This window comes from Mustela putorius, unplaced genomic scaffold (genome assembly GCF_011764305.1).
Source record: "Mustela putorius furo isolate JIRA1106 unplaced genomic scaffold, ASM1176430v1.1 tig00003853_pilon_pilon_pilon, whole genome shotgun sequence".
In the NCBI taxonomy this organism is placed as follows: domain Eukaryota; kingdom Metazoa; phylum Chordata; class Mammalia; order Carnivora; family Mustelidae; genus Mustela; species Mustela putorius.
Genome location: NW_025422005.1, coordinates 49,370,735 through 49,388,101, shown reverse-complemented (window position 1 = coordinate 49,388,101; position 17,367 = coordinate 49,370,735). Strand labels below are relative to the sequence as shown.

General features: G+C 39.8%; 1 protein-coding gene and 1 long non-coding RNA gene across 3 annotated transcripts in view; one reads left to right on the top strand and one right to left on the bottom strand.

The window, feature by feature from the left end:
- Positions 1-4,764, bottom strand: part of NFIA (nuclear factor I A) — a 368,251-nt gene extending 363,487 nt beyond the window's left edge. The window contains exon 1 of the mRNA XM_045064622.1: positions 4,689-4,764. Coding sequence (XP_044920557.1) covers positions 4,689-4,691 — 3 coding nt within the window. The 5' untranslated portion in view covers positions 4,692-4,764. The remainder of the gene's footprint in view (positions 1-4,688) is intronic.
- Positions 49-4,449, top strand: LOC106005677. 2 transcript variants are annotated; one of them, XR_001179225.2, is made up of 4 exons: positions 49-445; positions 715-876; positions 1,031-1,303; positions 1,669-4,449. It is a non-coding gene; the product is annotated as an uncharacterized LOC106005677 (long non-coding RNA). The 2 variants fall into 2 exon arrangements; XR_001179224.2 differs by having other exon boundaries at positions 1,666-4,449.
- Positions 4,765-17,367: the final 12,603 nt, after the last annotated feature.

Sequence of the window (17,367 nt, the reverse complement as noted above, 5' to 3'; positions counted from 1 at the left end):
TCCCTCTCTCGCTCCCTCGCTCGCAGGCTCTCTCGCTCCCTCTGCCCCCCCCCCGCCCCCGCTTCCCCGCTCAGCGCAGTACTGGGTAACGCAGTGAGGAGCAGTTACAGTCTGTACTCCCGGGCAGCTATAGGCTGCCACAGGATGTGCTTAAGCAAACAAAACTACTTTTCCTCATCCCCATCCCCCAAGCCCCGCCGCAGACCTTCGCGGACCTCGGTGGAGGACTTGGGCAACTTTGCCAGGTTGCCCTGCGCTCCCGGTTCACTGTGTGGGGCACGGAGAAAACCGAGGAGAAGGCCGGGGTGCAAATTTGCATGTATGCAAATTTTTTAAAAAATCAGACCTCCTAGGTAACTTTTTTCCCCCCTCTGAAATGCGGTACGGCTCAAAGCATTGTAATCTCTCCAACGGAGCTTTCTGTGGGAATAGATCGTCGGTAGAGGTAATTATGCACAAAATCCTGCAAACTTTGTGCAGCTTCAGTCCTATGGCATTCAGAAGCGGGGGTGGTGGGGAATAATTTCACACAGAAGAGTCACCGGATTTGGGGGGTGAGGGGGGGGTTGTCTGGAGAAAAGGAGGCGGAGATTAATGAGCGTTCTCCCTCCCAGGACTGTGAAACTAGTGGGTCTGAACACAGACGCCATAGAAAAAGTTCTATCACGTTCAGAAACAACAATGGTTTAACTGTGACATCTTTTTTCTTTTTAGGAGAAACAAAAAATGTGAAAGGGATGTCCCCTAAGGGAAGGGAGATATTCTGGTCCACAAACGCGTGCCCAAAACTGGACACAGGCTATCATTACCGTCCCAGTTCCTGGGACACCTCTGGAAGGGTGCCTTTTAAGAATCCCCTCTTTTATCCTCCCCCAGGTAATCGTTCTTAAAATGGAAAAGAGCTTCCTGCAATTATTTTAGGTTTGGTAAAGTATTGTTTTGGCAGAAAAAAGGGGTGGTTTTTAGGGTTTGGCAAGTTGCCAATAAGCCTGCTTTTCCAGTTTTTTTAACCTCATATTTTTTTCTCCAGGCTTTCCTCCCTGATGGAAAGAAAGAAAGAAAGAAGCCAAACAAACCAAAAAACCCCTTCTTCCTTCTGATCCCCATCCCATCCCCTCCTCCTCATCTTCCTCACTCTAGTTTGCAAGCCTGCTGCATCTGAGAATCCTCAAAATTCCAAAAGGAACAATCAGGGTGAAAGGCACTGGCACACAGACTGGAGAATCTGCACCTTTTGGGAGAGGTTACATAGCCAGGGAGCCTCTGAAGAGAGGAAACTCCTGTAGGAATGCCCACTCTGCAGGTGAGTGTGAGGTGACAGGCTAAGGTCACTCTCATCCAGACTATGCTCCCCCACCGCACGCCCTCCCCTTTTTTAAGTAAGGAGCAAGAAATATGTTACTGGAGAAAGCAAAATACAGTCCTCTGAAGTATTCTGCATTTGTCTAAAATCATTTGATGCTTCTTCTCCAGTTACTTCATGGCTAAAAGAATTTCTGAATGCTCAAGACCCATGTTCACATACTCTGCTCCTAAATATCCTTGGAAGTCTCTGAAATTATTTATTAAGGGACGAGGGGAGATAATGACTTAAATCTTTAATGAGAGAGTCCCATTTTCCCCCAACTAAACAACTGCTTTCCCTTGGTTCCTCTTTAATTTCAGTAGAAGAGAAACGTCCTAAAAGCTAAGCTGAGTTACAGAGACAACCTGCCTGGCCACAAAAACCTTTGCTGGGATCTATAACTTCAACTCGCTCCAAGTTTCCTCGATAGAAGTTTCTGGCGGACGGTCCCAACATGTAACTGAGGCACAGTGAGAAGTTATTGTTCCGTGTGTGTTCTTGGGAAGCTCTCTTCCAGAGCAGATTAAAATCTTTTTTTTTTCTGTATTAAAAGATAGACTTCACATCTGCCTCTTTCCAAAACAAGAAAGATTCTTACTTTTAACTGAATCTCAAGAAAGAGAAAAGGAATTTTTTTAAAAAGACTGGCACATCGCCCTGGTTTTTAAAAATAGGGGAAAGTAATTTAATGCTGATATTTCTAGTTTAAAAACTTCTTTTGTTGCAGCAGTGAATGTGCCCGCGATTTCCAGCTTTCTGCGGTTAGCAATATTATCTTAAGTAACTTTTGGCGCCCTTCGTAAGACTTTTGGATATGGGACGATTGTTTGCGCCCTCTAGGCAAGGGCTGGATCCAAGTTCAGCACCAAAGCCCTTCACATCCGCTCCTGCTTTCTCTCCTATCTCCGCCAGCTCCCGCTCCCTCCCCCGCAGGGGGGGGGGGAGGCGGGGGAAACACTACAAAGCACAGTTCCAACTACAGCCTTTGGAAACAAGACTGAGAAAAATACAGTAGAAGAGTTACAGTTACAGAAAGGCTTCTGGTAACTTTCTCTCCAACAGGCATAAATTTAAACACACACACAAAGAAACAGATGTTCCTCAAAGGGCAGTCTGGGGGTAAAAAACATTTCCAACTCTTTCCCCTCTTCCCAAGTTGCAAAAGTAAATCCTTGTCCAGAGTTCACAAAGATACCAAGACACTTGAGCGAGGGCAGGGGTGGAAGGAGGAGAGAAGGAAGAAAGGACCGTAGAGAGAACAGTTGTAGGAAACAGGTGAAGTACAAAAGCTAGTTTACCGCAATCATATAAATGACCCATTGTTAGGAAGGATAAACCCCTTATTGGAAATAACCGCTCCAATCATTTATTTTGCAAGTGCTAGGAGGCTGCCTTGAAATGGGATTGTCTTTGCGCAAAGGAGCCTCCTGTCATGCTCTCTGCTATCCATATTCTTCCTGGCACAGAGCCCAGCCTTGCATTTACTGTGTTTTATTTGCAGAAATGTTACCTTGCCAGCTTTAGTGAAATCCTCTTAGATATATAAATTACGTCAATAAGGTTTCACTTATATGTATAGCTCAAATACTTCTCATTTTGGAGGTTACTTGATAGGAAGATCTTAATATGATTTAGATTTTAATGCCCCAAACAGTAAAGATAAAATTGGGGTTCATAAGTGACAATGCCATTAACTCTGTAGTTCTTACCAGGACTAACTTTATCACTAGCATTTTCCAATATTTTTCTCTAGTTTTTTGACCTGCTGGTCACTTGTGTGCAGATTTTTCTTAGATGCATATAATACGAAATTGAATAATGTTGCTGAACTGAGCATCCAAGTGGATTTTAACGTCAAATTTCCAAACCAGATTTGATTAGAAGGCCGAAAGCCTTGGGAAATAGCTCGATAGGAATTTAATCCAAAGATGAGAAAGAGCCCATACTATTTTCTATTCACTTCCCAACAGAATTAGGTGTCTACAATGCTCAGAGGGAAGGAAGAGATGGATGTACTTTAGTCAGAGGCTGCCAGTTACTGTCTCCAAGACAAGCTACTGCAGTTGGTTTCCACTGGATTGGTATCAAAGACTTGTCCAAGAGGCCAGCCTCCAACTAAGAGTTAGCAAGTCAGCAATCTTCCACACACACCCTCCACAGGGGTTGTTGTGGTAACAAGAACAAATGTGAACTTGGCCAGTTTTAATATCCTATTTGCTACTGACCATATATTTAAACAGCAGAATTCAAGGAAAGTGGAGAAAACACACACTCTCTCTCCCCCTCTTCCTTTCAAATGTATAAAACAGCTGTCAGTCCACCTGTGAAACATTCTCTCTCTTAAAACTGTTGTTTAGAAGAAGAGAGGCTTTCCTATTCCTTCCAAGTACTTGAAAAGTCAAAGCTTCTAAGATAACCAGGGAAGTTCTGCAATGCTGCGTATTCAATGTTACTTCCCAGAGCTCAATACCATCCTGTAGCTCAGGCAAGTTTTTAAGCCACGCATTTTTAAAAGTTGACCCTCCCCTTCCACAACAGTCAACAGCTTCCCCGAATTTAAAAATAATAATGCAAAGTTAATTTTTCTCTAGAAGAATTTTTCTAACTTTTTCTGAAAGCCAGTTAAGGAGGCATTACACTTTATGCAAAAATTCCCGTGTTTTTTTTTTTTTTTTTTCTTAAACTCAAAAACTCTTTCCTATTGTGCTTGCTAAATCCGGAAGAGCTTGTAGCTTTGACAGCTTGAACCACACCATCCCCTTCAGAGCCGCAGAGAACTTCAGATCTTTTCTGCCCCGCCCCCTCTGGCTACTGAGAACCATTGTACACCCAAGCCTCCTCATGATTGGATAAGGCTTTTGTCAATCTCCCATGTTGTCCCATTGATTAGAGGATCGAATCGTCAATTATTCTCCGGGTCCAGACATTTCTTTTCGAGTTAGGTTGACTGCTGAGGCCAGACGTCTTTTTACAGAACAGAGCACGTACAGGATTTTTCCCCCCCTTCTGGAATCGAGCAAGCGCTAGGAGGAAAAAAATCTGTCAAGCTCAGCAATTTTTTCAAATCTCGGGGTTAAAAAAAAAAAAAAAAAAAAGGAAACCCGGTCTTTGATGCACATAGCAAAAAAGAAAAAAGAAAGAAAGAAAAAAGCCATCCACAAAGCTACGTCTTTAAAACAAAACCATCACAATAGACATTCACCCAGCAATCACTAAAACGCATATGCAAGCCAGAGAAATTTTAAAGTCTTAGCCATTAAACAAAATCATTCTGCCATTATTGTTGTTTATAAAACACACATCGTATAAACGCAAAATAGAAAGTTTAAGATGTACCACGTACCATTGCAATGTAAAAAGAGTACGTGAGAAACTTTAAAATGTTCAGACGAATTGCTTCATTTGTTGTCCCCCTTTTTATGCATTAAAAAAAAAAATCTAAATAAACTTGGAACCGTTGAAAACCCGGAAGAGATTTTTTTTTAAAGCTGTTGGCCAATTGCAGGCTTCTTGGAGATTTTTTTTTTTTTTAACTCCAAATCAGAAGGCTTTTGCAATAGCAATGCGCTCTCTCTGCCTCTCTCACTGTCTCTCTCCTCTTTTGATAGCAATCCAACCCGGGCTGGCTGGTTCTCAGATTCTCTCTGGTTTTGTCTTGTGTGCTTTGGATTGTACGAGACTTTGCAGAAGTTGCAATCGTTTCGCAGTCCCTCTCTCCTCTCCCTACCCCCTTGTTTATTTCCGCAATCGGTGCAATTTGCATAGTAACCACGCACGAGGCGCCGGGCGGCTGCCTGCGGAGGGGGCCAGGAGGGGGCAGGGAAAAGGCCTTGCCCCCTTCTCCCCTCCTCCCGTCTCTCTCCCCGCCAGTCTCCTCCTCCCCCACGGTGCGTGGCCAATAGGAGCCCCGGCATTCAGCGCAAGCTCCGGTCGGGACACCGTTCGGAAGAAAAGCCCCTGTGTTACTAGGCCCTGCTCGCAGGATCGTATTTTTTGGCGCGGTAGAAGTTCCCCCGCTTGCGGACCTCGCCGCGGGTACTAGGGGATATGTGAGGATAAAGTACATTTGCCTGCGGTTGTGCGGGTTTTGCACGTTTTAATCAAGTCTGCACACCTGCTTTCTCGGTTTCTTTTTCCATAGCCTCTCGTGAGTTATTAGGCTAGTTCATGATGGTTAGTGAGAGATTTAACCTTTATTTGCACTGGTGTAGACCAAGAGTTAAAGATCCTCTTTGGTGCATTAAATCACGAGAGTGCAAAATGTCACAGAGAACTTGCAGTGAAATAAAGCTTCTACTCCAGATTCTGAAAGGAAAAGACTGGTTCTGCTCACTGCAGATGACTGGCCGTAAAATTGTTAGGTGGGCTCCGTCAAGAATAAAGTTGTTCCTTTAAAGCAGGAGATGCAGTGAAATTCTACCTTAATTGCCAAGCATCTACTATGTCAATATCCTTACAAAACCAGGATTCACAAAGTTTGACGCCCCCCTTCACCTCCCATCGCCCCAAGAGAAGGGTTGTGTTCAGACGTTTGAAATGGGGAGGAGGGAGGCTGTTAATGTAACTATTGGAACATTAAGCACCTCATCTAACAGATTCATCTTGTTTCCTTAACCCGGGCTCTTTAAGACCATTTCAATGTCAATCTTTGATGTGTTTGTTTTAAACAACAGACTATCCCTTGGTGCAGTGGTGGTGCGGGAAGACGGCTCTAAAGGAAGGGAGTGTCCCTTTAAATGGAAAGCATCACACCAGGGCTCTTGCGTTTGTTTGCTTTGCGTCAGTTAAGTAGCTTTAGACGTTTTGCTGAATAACTGAGTTACAGGAAAATGTGTGCTTAGCTCACTTGATAAAAATTATCCAATAAGAAGTCAAGAGGAATAGGAAGCAACCTGGTGGTTGTCTGATTTTCTCAACTGTCCTTGGTGAAGGTACCTATTAATTAATAACAGGACCTCGCACAGTTAAATTAGAGATTAGAGAAACCTCCTATTTTGTTTTGAACCGCATTTTTGGCTTTAGGCTTGCACTTTACGACAAGCTAACTGATGCAGCATTACTGAAAGGTATGGTTCTGTGGCCACCGGTGGTGGCAGACAAGCTTTGCTGTCCTCGTCTGCCTCTTACAGATTCAGATACTGTCTTGCTCTAGAAAGTCTGTGGCATTTAATCCTGGCCCCCTCTCCTAAGGATGCATTTCAGCTTGGCATACTGCTTTCACTCTAGAAGTACTACACTTAATGGGATATAGTAGCTTAAGTAAAAAGAAAAAAAAAATGTTTTTAAGGAACTCAAAAAACTTCTAGGCTTGTTCAACTGGTGCCAGGCTGTGTGACCTTGAGATGGTTTACACCTGTAAAATAGGACATCAACCTATTGTGAGAATGGAGGATTGTTTTGTCAAGAGCCAAGAGCCTTTCAAATGCACAAGAGGTACCAAGGTTTGCTGCATTGCTCTGTAGATGCCATACTGAATAATCTCCAATGCTAAGCAAATCAGGCTTTTGTAGGTGGTAACAGTGAGTTTTGTGTCCCTGTCTGTCATTCATTAACTCAGTTTAATGTGGTAGGTTAACACCATTTCCAAAGTGACCTTTTATATCTCCATCTAGTCAACAGCAACATAGTATAGGCTTTGGAGTCCAACTTAGGTATTAATGTTGGTCCTACTATGTGACTTCAGACAAATTATTTGACCTCTGTAAGATTTAGATTCCTCCTATGGAAAATGGGAGATATTCAGACAACATGTAATTTACCTGGTACATTAGGTGTGCTCAGTATATCGTACCTATAGTAGAAACACTGTTTCTGTTTAATATGGACCATCCCACAGGCACATTGAATGTGCTAAGACACAGAGAAGAAGATGCTGTCCCTGCCTTCAAAAAGGTTTCAGTCCCATTGAAGAGACAAGATCTCAAAATAGATAATAATGTAATGTGATAACTGCTGTGTTTGATATACATAAAGGGCAATAGAAATAGAGATGAAGGAATAACTGATTTTGCCTGGGTGTATAGAGAGGGAGAGTCAAAGAAGGCTAAGAAGGAGAAAATGACATTGCATTCAGCCGGAAGTATGCATTTGTCAGGTGGACAAAGGAGAGGCAAGGCATTCTTGCCCAGGATAGCATGGTGATGTCAGCATATGCACTGGGCCAGAGAATGGGGATATATTCAACTGTGGCTAGTTGCTCTAGCTAGTATTAGCTTGTATCACAGTAACTAGAGATGTAGTAAGAAAATCAGGCTGAGGCAAGATAGTGGGAAACCTTGTGAGGTGTTTAAACTTTCACTTGATGGACTGGGGAGACATCAAAGGTATTTAAATAAAAGATACACAAAGTAAACTTTGCAGATTAGAAAAATCATTCCAGCCAAGGAGACAAAGAGACCAATTAGAGGTGGAAGAAGTTGAAATCCTGAACTGTGCACAGCAGGAATGAATGAGCAAGACAGAGAAGAAGAGGGAAGAGCAAAGGGTGGGGGAAAGGAGAAAAAGCAAGAGAGACCCACCATTAATACTAGCTTTTAGAGGCTTCAGTTAACAGGACAATTTAGGAGTGCAGTTTTTCCAGTCTATCTCAAGTCCAATTACCCACAAGATAGGAAATAAGAACTATTAATGAAAGATGTTTCCTTACCTCGCTTCTATATCCTCAAACCTACCAATGTTAAATAATTTTCAAATAATTCCCATAACAGTAACAATAGCACACATGGATTGAGTATTTATATTGGCTTTTCTCATCCTGTGAATTTGCATTCCAGGAACATCAGCCCCACCATGCCATGGAAAATCAGCTGCACATCCAATAGGGTGACTTTGGATTGCCAACCCCATTGAGAGCCTCATGTTTCCACGTAGGCTGGCTTTATGCCTTGAAAATAGTAGGCTCTTCCAGGAATTCTGCTTTGTTGACCCAAATAAAAACTTAATCCTCTTGCAGGGCATTGATGTGGAGACTACAACATCAGAGTCTTACAGATTTAGCAACATGATTCGAAATTGCAGTATTTCTCTAATAATGTATTTTTTAATTTGTGAACTACGTTGAATGTTGACCACAGGGATACATTTCACATTTTCTTGATTTGACTGGGTAAATCCTAGATCATCCAAGGCACTTTTTAGGCTAAGTAATCAACACTGGCATTTAGAGGACAGACATGACAATATAAATGATAAATACTCGAAGCAAATGTAAATTTAGGAATTGATGAGGCTCCCTAATCAGCAAGTTTCAGCAGACTATTGTCCCCCCAAATCTGTCTTTCTCTATTCTTGGATGCATAAATGAACAGTTTAGAGCCCATAGCTCCTAAGTGTCCTTGCATACAGGCATGACACATGATTAAGATCACAATAGAATAGAGAGAATTATTGAGTCAACGTTCCATGTCATTTGCTTAAAATAAATTTGTCCTAAACTTGTGGCCTTTCCAAAGGCTGCAGTGAGGTCATGTTAGAGATTGAACTTCAATTACAAAGACCAGGGACAATGACTTGGGAGACAAGGGAGCAGCAAGGTGGAGGGAACCTGGGCTCCTGAGTGACCTGATGGAGCAGAGCTGCTTCTGTAGCCTAGATCATATTTAAGCCACTATAGTTGGTTTTTGTTGTTGTTGTTGTTGTTTGTTTGTTTTTGTTTTGTTTTGTTTTGTTTTTAATTTTGTTTTTAAAGATTTTATTTATTTATTTGTCAGAGAGAAAGCACAAGCAGGGGGAGTGACAGACAGAGGGAGAAGCAGGATCCCAGCTGAGCAAGGAGCTTGATGTGGGACTTGATTGCAGGACCCTGGGATTCTGACCTGAGCCAAAGGCTGACACTAAGTGACTGAACCACCCAGGCATCCTTAAGCCACTGTGTTTTGAGATCTGTGATTCAGCAGCTCAGCCTTGTCTATAATCACCACCACCACCACCACCATCATCATCATCACCATCATCATCATCAAGATTATAAAACAATTTTATGGTACCTTTGGATCATTTCCTCTCTGAAAGCTTATGGCTTTTCCCCAGCTTAATAGAAAATACATCTAGGTCTGGGGTTTTTATTTTTTAATTTTTAAAAATCCAATTCATTTAAACTAAAAAAAACAAAAAAAAATCAGTTTACCCATTTCTCCTATTGATTTTCTTATCAGCTTCCTTTTCTAGTCTTTCCTCCTGCCTAATCTCTCTTTACTACCCCTTACCCCAGACACACTAAATGAGTCACTTTTCTTTTCTTTTCTTTTTTTTTTTTTTTAAGATTTTATTTATTTATTTGACAGACAGAGATCACAAGTAGGCAGAGAGGCAGGCAGAGAGAGAGAGGAGGAAGCAGGCTTCCTGCTGAGCAGAGAGTGCATGCAAGGCTCGATCCCAGGACCCTGGGATCATGACCTGAGCCGAAGGCAGAGGCTTTAACCCACTGAGTCACCCAGGCGCCCCATAAGTCACTTTTCTATTTTCACTACTTTATGAACACAGCATGCATGTTCATCCCTCTCTTTCTTCGTTTGTGGATTTTTTTTTTTCTGCCCAAAAGCCCCTCATGTTTTCTCCCTGTTCCATCCTTTATTTCTTTTCTTTCTTTCTCTTCTTTTTTTTTTCCCCCAAGAACCAGTTTTTTTTTTTAATATTTTATTTATTTATTTGAGAGAGAGACAGTGAGAGAGAGCATGATCGAGGAGAAGGTCAGAGAGCGAAGCAGACTCCCCATGGAGCTGGGAGCCTGATATGGGACTCGATCCCGGGACTCCGGGATCATGACCTGAGCCGAAGGCAGTCGTCCAACCAACTGAGCCACCCAGGCGTCCCCCCCAAGAACCAGTTTAATGCTCCCAACTCCCCCAGGCCGAATTGGCCAATCCCTCCTGGGTGTCCTTTAACTGCTTATACTCATCTCTAGGACAGTTATCTTCACATAGAGGGCAGTTATTTCTTTGTGTGTTTGTCTGCTAGACTATGAGCTCCATGAAAGTGCAATGCCTTTATTCACCCTTGTGTCCTTACAAGCCAACTTCTATAACTCTCAATAGATGTTTGGTAAATTAATTGGTGAATGGAGAGATGAACAAATGCTTACCTTTTCCTGCCTTGCACTCTTGTCTAACACAGACTCAGGAGCATGGCTGATGCAAGGCATGGCATTATCACCAAAGGGAAACTTTAAGTATAAGTAGTAGGACGTAGAGCTTCCTTCCTACAGACCTTCCACACATGTTATCACTGTTAACCCTTCTTCTGGATAGGTGAGTCAGGCACTGTCTTTCTCACAACACAAATGAGGAAACTAAGACTCAGAAACTATAGGGAGTCTACTCATCATTCACTTAGTGAGTGGTTGACTAGAATTCAACTCATTTCACATTCCTCCCCAAAGCTCTGGCTATGTCTGGCTTCAAAAATTTTTAGGCACCATTTTAATGTTTAGCTGGCTCTTATCATAATCAAAGGTAAACAAATGGGCCCATTTCTTTTCAACAGCTTTATTAAGGAACAATGGATAAACAAAACACTGCACATATTTAATATATACAATTTGATAAGTTGGGACATACACAAGCAACTATAGTGGTTATAGTACCATAACCACAATCAAGACAAAAGATATATCCACCACCTCCTAGAGTTTCCTTGCCCCTGCCACCACCATTTTGGAGGTAAGAATATTTAAGTCTACTGTCTCAACACTGTATTATTTACTATAAGCATTTGCTCCTAGAGCATATCACTAGAACTTATTCATCTGGCCTCGCTGAAACTTTATACCCACTGAATGACAGCTCCCTGTTTCCTTGACCCCACAGATCCATCCTTCTTATCTTGGACACACCCTACAATCCGCTGCAGAGGTGCCTGAAGACCACAGATGATGTCATGCAACTGAGCTGCTATGATAGTCAGAGAGAGGATGCCTGTATCTGGACTGAAGCCAGGGGTGTAAGGTATGGGTTTTCAATTTACAGAAGGAAAGCTAAAAGGGAGCTCAGAAGTCTCCAACCACCATATTTTACAGATACAAAACTGAAACCAGCAAAGTGAAGTCATAAGCTCATGACCACATGGCTGGTAAAGAATGAATCCCTAGTCCAGAACTAGTCTCATTCCATTACGCAGAGGGTGTTTTGGAGGAATGGAAAAGAGGGAGTAACACTCTCTGGTACCAAAGTTGAAAAAAGGCCTGGGCAAGTAAAGAAATTGTGAAGCTGAGAGGAGAAAAAAACCAAAGGGATGGCTATAAAATCCAAACTGGTTCCTGAAAGATGGACCCAAACATGTTCAGACAGTTAAACAGTAATTTTCAGGAGAAATGAGGGAGATTGGGGATAAGAGCAATGGTCTAGAACTGTAACTTGGTATAAAGAAATGTGAGCTGAACTATTTCTCTATTCTCTGCTGTCTGTAGTCTTGGGCAGTTCCATTGCTTCCTCTAGTTTCCTTCTCAGTAAAATGTAAATATCATCAGCTCCACTTCTGGGGTTTTGATAGGATTCAATGAAATCATGAATGTGAAACTGTTAATAAATGTAGGTTTATTTCCCATGAAGGCCTATGCCACAACCAATTGTTTCTAATACAGCACAGAATGAAGAATATAGGTAGTTGTATTTATCTAAAAGTTTTAATTTTTTATTTATTTTTAAAAAGATTTTATTTATTTATTTGAGAGAGAGAGAGAGAGAGATTGAGAACAAGAGAGATCATGAGAGAGGGCAGGGGTAGAGGGAGAGGGAGAAGCAAGATCCCTGCTGAGTGGAAAGAGCCTGACTGGGCTGGATATCCGGACCCTGGGATCATGGCAAACGCTTAACCTACTGAGCGACCGAGGCATCCTAAAAGATTTTAGAGTAGAAATTGTGTGTGTGTTTATCTATATCTATTTCTACATCCATATCTATAATGCATACATATATAAGCACACACACAAAATCTTCACTCCAAAACCTCTTCAAATTGAGGTAGGATAAATATAACTAACTAAATATATATATAGTTATATATAGTCATATATATATATATACACACACACACATATATATGAAAGAAAAATACTGTTAAGATAGAAATAAGGTGAAATCAAGACCCAGATTAGTATCCAAAATGCATGCAGTGAAATTCTATATACTTTTTCAGGGTTGACTTGCAATTTGGCTTTGAGTTTCCTAGTAACCAATTCTAAAAAGAAAAGGTAAAAATTTGGGGTGCCTGGGTGGCTCAGTGGATTAAGCCGCTGCCTTCGGCTGGGTCATGATCTCAGTGTCCTGGGATCAAGCCCCGAATCGGGCTCTCTGCTCAGCGGGGAGCCTGCTTCCCCTTCTCTCTCTGCCTGACTCTCTGCCTACTTCTGATCTCTCTCTCTCTGTCAAATAAATAAATAAAATCTTAAAAAAAAAAGGTAAAAATTTATAAAATATATGATATTCATGATTATAAAATTGAGAGTTAAGAAGCATTGTTCAAAAGCAACACAGACATTCTGAGGTCTGAGAAAACTGAACCCATAACCTCCTGCCACACTACTGCATACACCACTACTGCATACATACAAGCAGACCAGAATTGTCATAAAGAGGACTAATCTTTACTATGAGGCGTTGAACAAGTACTCAGTCCCTGGATGAAATTCCAGCCAGCATAAGGACAGAGGGAGTGGGAAGGACGGCAATTGCTAAAATTACTATTTTAGGAACTCCTCAGCTATATCTTTAGTGCCCGGGGCTAATGGTACTAGTGCTTAGTACCTGGCAAATTAGATACGTGCCTAGTTTGACCACAGTGTCTCTAGACCCAGAAAACCAGCAACAAAGAAAGGAAAGGACCAGTTGAGGTTGACTTCTCTGATGCTGGGGTTTTTCACACTCATTGTAATATTTCTAAGATCACATCCCACCCCCAAAACATAGCATGGAGAGGAAGGAAATGGGAATGGGAAAACCCAGTTGGCATGGACACTGAGTTCAGACTCTCTTTTCCAGCCCATGTCCTTTAGCTCTCCAGCCTCTCTTGACCTCTCTGTTTCATAAGGTGACTCAAAATGGGATCAGGAAAGGGAACTCTAGCAAGGGAAGTTATAGAATTGGGATTGTTATTGTGTTGGACACATAAGCAAAATCAAGCAGGTAGCTTGTCTCAAAGCCTAGTTGGTAGGCTAAGAAACAGGATAACAAAGTAAAACAAAACAAAACAAAACAAAACAAAGAGATTACAAGTCAACCAAAAACATTACAAGAAAAAAAAAGGTGGTGGGGGAGGAAAAGAAATAGAAAAAGAAGAATAAAAAGAAATGAAAGAAAAATCCTGTGTGGGTCAGGGTAGGGAGATAGGGAACTATACTGGTAGATCCCTTTGGAAATGGTAATCTTTTATTTTTTTTTTAAATTGTGATTAAAAGTATGTAACATTTGCATTTTAATCATTTTTAATGTACAGTTCAGTGCCATTCACTATATTTACATTGTTGTGCAACCATCATCTGTGTCCATCTCCAGAAACTTTTCATCATCCCAAACTGAAACTTAAAGTCTATTAAATAATAACTTCCCTTTCTCTTCTCTCCCCCAGCCCCAAGCAGCCATCATTTTACTTTCTGACTCTGTGAGTTTGACAAGGTACTTTATATAAGTGGAACAATTCAGTGTGCGCCCTTTTGTGCGTGGCTTATTTCATTTAACATAATGTCTTCAAGGTTCATGCATGTCGTAGCATTTGCCAGAATTTTCTTCTGTTTTAGATTGAGAAATATTTCATGGTATGTATATACCATATTTTGTTTTTCCATTCATCCACTGATAGATACTTGGGTTGCTTTCACCATTTGGCTATTGTGAATGCTTCTAGGAACATGGCATATAAATATCTGTTCAGATCCCTGCCTTCAGTGTTTGGGGGTATGTACATCAGAAGTGGAATTGCTTAATCATATGGTAATTCTATTTTTAACATTTTTAGGAGAAAATAGCTATCTTAGTTTATCTTTGGAGAAAAAAATTGAACACATTCTTTAATGTCTTGTTTCGTTTGTGGAGTTGATTTTGAGAACATCAGGAATCTTGGGTTCTAATCCCAGTTCTCCTATTAACTGTGTAGTCTTTGAAAGTCACTTGAATTATCAGGACCACTCTCAGTTTCCTCATCTGAAAAATGCTATCTTTGAAAGTAATTGGTATCCAAGGTCTTTGAAATTCTAAAGGTCTATAATTCTGTGTATTTCCTTTGGTGTGCAGGTTCTTCCATTTATGTCTTCATTCATTCATTTGGAAAAAGTTGTTTGAATGCCAGAGCAGGTTTTTCTTCCCCCTCAAAGATAATGAAGAGTAATGGGGGGAGGAGTCAGAATGGGAGGAGGATGGCTGGGGTGGTGGTTGAAAGAAGAAATAAGCCAGTAGAGTAAGATGAAGCTGAAGGTGGAAATATGGGTTAGGAACGTTCTAGGCCTGGTGACCAACTTTCAGATTTTAGACTTTATCCTGACACCAATGGGGAGCCATTGAAAGGCTTAAAGAAGGTGGTACAAGATCAGTTTGATTAAAAAAAAAATTACTCTGACAAGAGTGTGGAGAATGAATTATATAGGTTCAAGACAAGCTCTCTATCTTTTCTTTACTCCATTGTCTCATTTTTCCCTTTTGCTTTGAAAGTGGGGAAAATTAGTCAAGATGTCCCAGAAGCTAACCCAGAAGAAAAGATAGTTAGATCTACATTATTTCATCTTGGAGAATAATACTATACTATACTTCTCTTTACAATAAAAAAATATTCAGTCACTATTTTCCCTGAACTGGGGAAACTACTTACCATGGTTGGTGGTATATTAATACCTCCAGGTCATTAGTTTGCCAATTAATATTTTAAGACCATGAAGTTAAGGTAATTTTAAAAAGTTTTGAAAGGAGATCATTATCCCTTTATCTACAATGGTAAAAAATTAAATATCACATATTAATATACTATCTTATATGAGAAAACTTAAAAATTTGTATTTGATTAAGTGAAGTTTTTCCTTAACTGGGATGCAAATAATCTAGTTCTGGCTTTTATAATATTCTTTAGATAAATAATGTAGTATTACAAAATCAAAATTACACAGTGATGCTTTTTTGTTTTTTTATATACCTCTCATTTTCTTTACTATGAAAGTAATGAGTTGTGTTGGGTCAGCAGATTATATACCTATGAAAACAATGAATGATCCCTCAAGGACATTATTTTTAATGGGTGAAGTGAAGAATTAATTTCTTAAATCATATGAGTACAGAAATTAATTATTTGGAAAAATACTCCAAAGTTTTAATATGCAAAAATAATACCTTGTTTGCCGATATTAAGATTTATTCAACTATTAATGCCCTGTTCAGTAAAATAGTGTTGGAAAGAATGACATTTATCTCGAATAATTTTTGGCATTTTGGCATAGTTTTTACTTTGTTTTTACCAAGGAGAAAAAACCAAAATGAGAGCAAGGAGAACCAATTATAAAGAGTGGTTTAATTTGTCAAGGGTGCTTGCAATGGCCAGTTGGTTACAAGCAGGGCTAGGCTGAGAGCTGAAAAACTAAAGTTTGTGCAGTGCTTCGTATGTGTTTTGGGTATATTGAAAAAATGAGTGCTTTTTCAAGAAAGAAGCCAAAGAATGGTAAGTGTTTCTGGTTTTAACATTATTCCTCTGAGTTTCATAGTCCTCCCAAGAGCTATAAAGTAGACAATAAATCAAACATATTTTAATTTGTCATGAGATAGCAGATAGAAACACAATTTTACCAACTGGTCCTCTGCCAAAGGATTTCTACTAGTCCTATTCAGTTCCAAAAGTTACACTTACTATTAAAAATTAAGAAAAAAATTGATCAAGTAAATTCAAGTCTGGAAAACATTTACTGAATGTCCCCATAGCCAAGCACTGTATCAGCTTCTGGGGATGCAGGAAAAGTAAGTGATGATCTGGTCTTCAAAGAGGCAAGTGACTCTAGGCAAGGCTGGGTTACCTTATATGCCAGAAACCAGGGCAGAATAGCCTTCTCCAGGTCAGTAAAAACACAAAACATATTATGTTATACCAAATATTGAGGCACATCCTACTTCACTGCTCTCCTTCCAAATCCAATGCCTTATATTAGTAGGACTATCTTTGGAAAGTCTCTATTTGAACATTAGATGCAAGAAATCCTGTATCCTTATGGGACAGTATAATATTTGAGTTAATTTTGAAAATATAATATATATATGAAACTTGCTTCAAAGTGTCTTTAAAAATATAGCCATTAGTGTTCAATTTTGTTTCTCAAAGTCAAAATTTGAGAAGACAACTGAATTTTATGTTACAGAAAATTGAAAGACTCATCACAGTATCAGTGTCAGTATCAGTTGTCATATAAAATGCTTCTTTAAAAATTTTTTTTGGGGGAGTATGACCAGGTGAGAATTTTTCTTAGTAGATAACAATGATACATGCGTCCATATTTCCCGAGTGAAATGTTCCTAATTGGAAAGCTACTGAAAAGCTTATAAAAACTCATCCCTTTTCTTTTTTTCTTTTGTAAATTTGAATATAAATAATGACTCAAATCCATAGTTTTACAAGTGTCTTATTTTGATATTGTTACTTGATCACTCCAGTTGTTTCAATTTGCTCGTCTGTTGATTTAATTTTTTTAAAAAAATGTGTAACATTATGTACTGTTTGTCTTATAGAGTATGCTAGGTACAGTAATAATAGGCTTCCGTAGACTGCTGATAAAAGAATTGTATTAACTTTGAAGTGCCAAAAAGGAAAAAAAAAAAATCTCTCCATTTTCACAGGTTATGATATAAAAGTTCAACATCACAATCTTCAATTGAAAATTAAAAAAAAAATTCACTGATAGAACAATCCCAATATGAGAAAATCTGAAGTGTTTTACTATCATATGTTGTGGTACTTTAAAAATAAAAACATGAGCAGTTAAGAAAACACCATAACTAATGTTTATAGTATTCAGATATTTCTTAGTATCATCAAATGAAATGCCTGTTCACTTTAGTTCTAAAGGA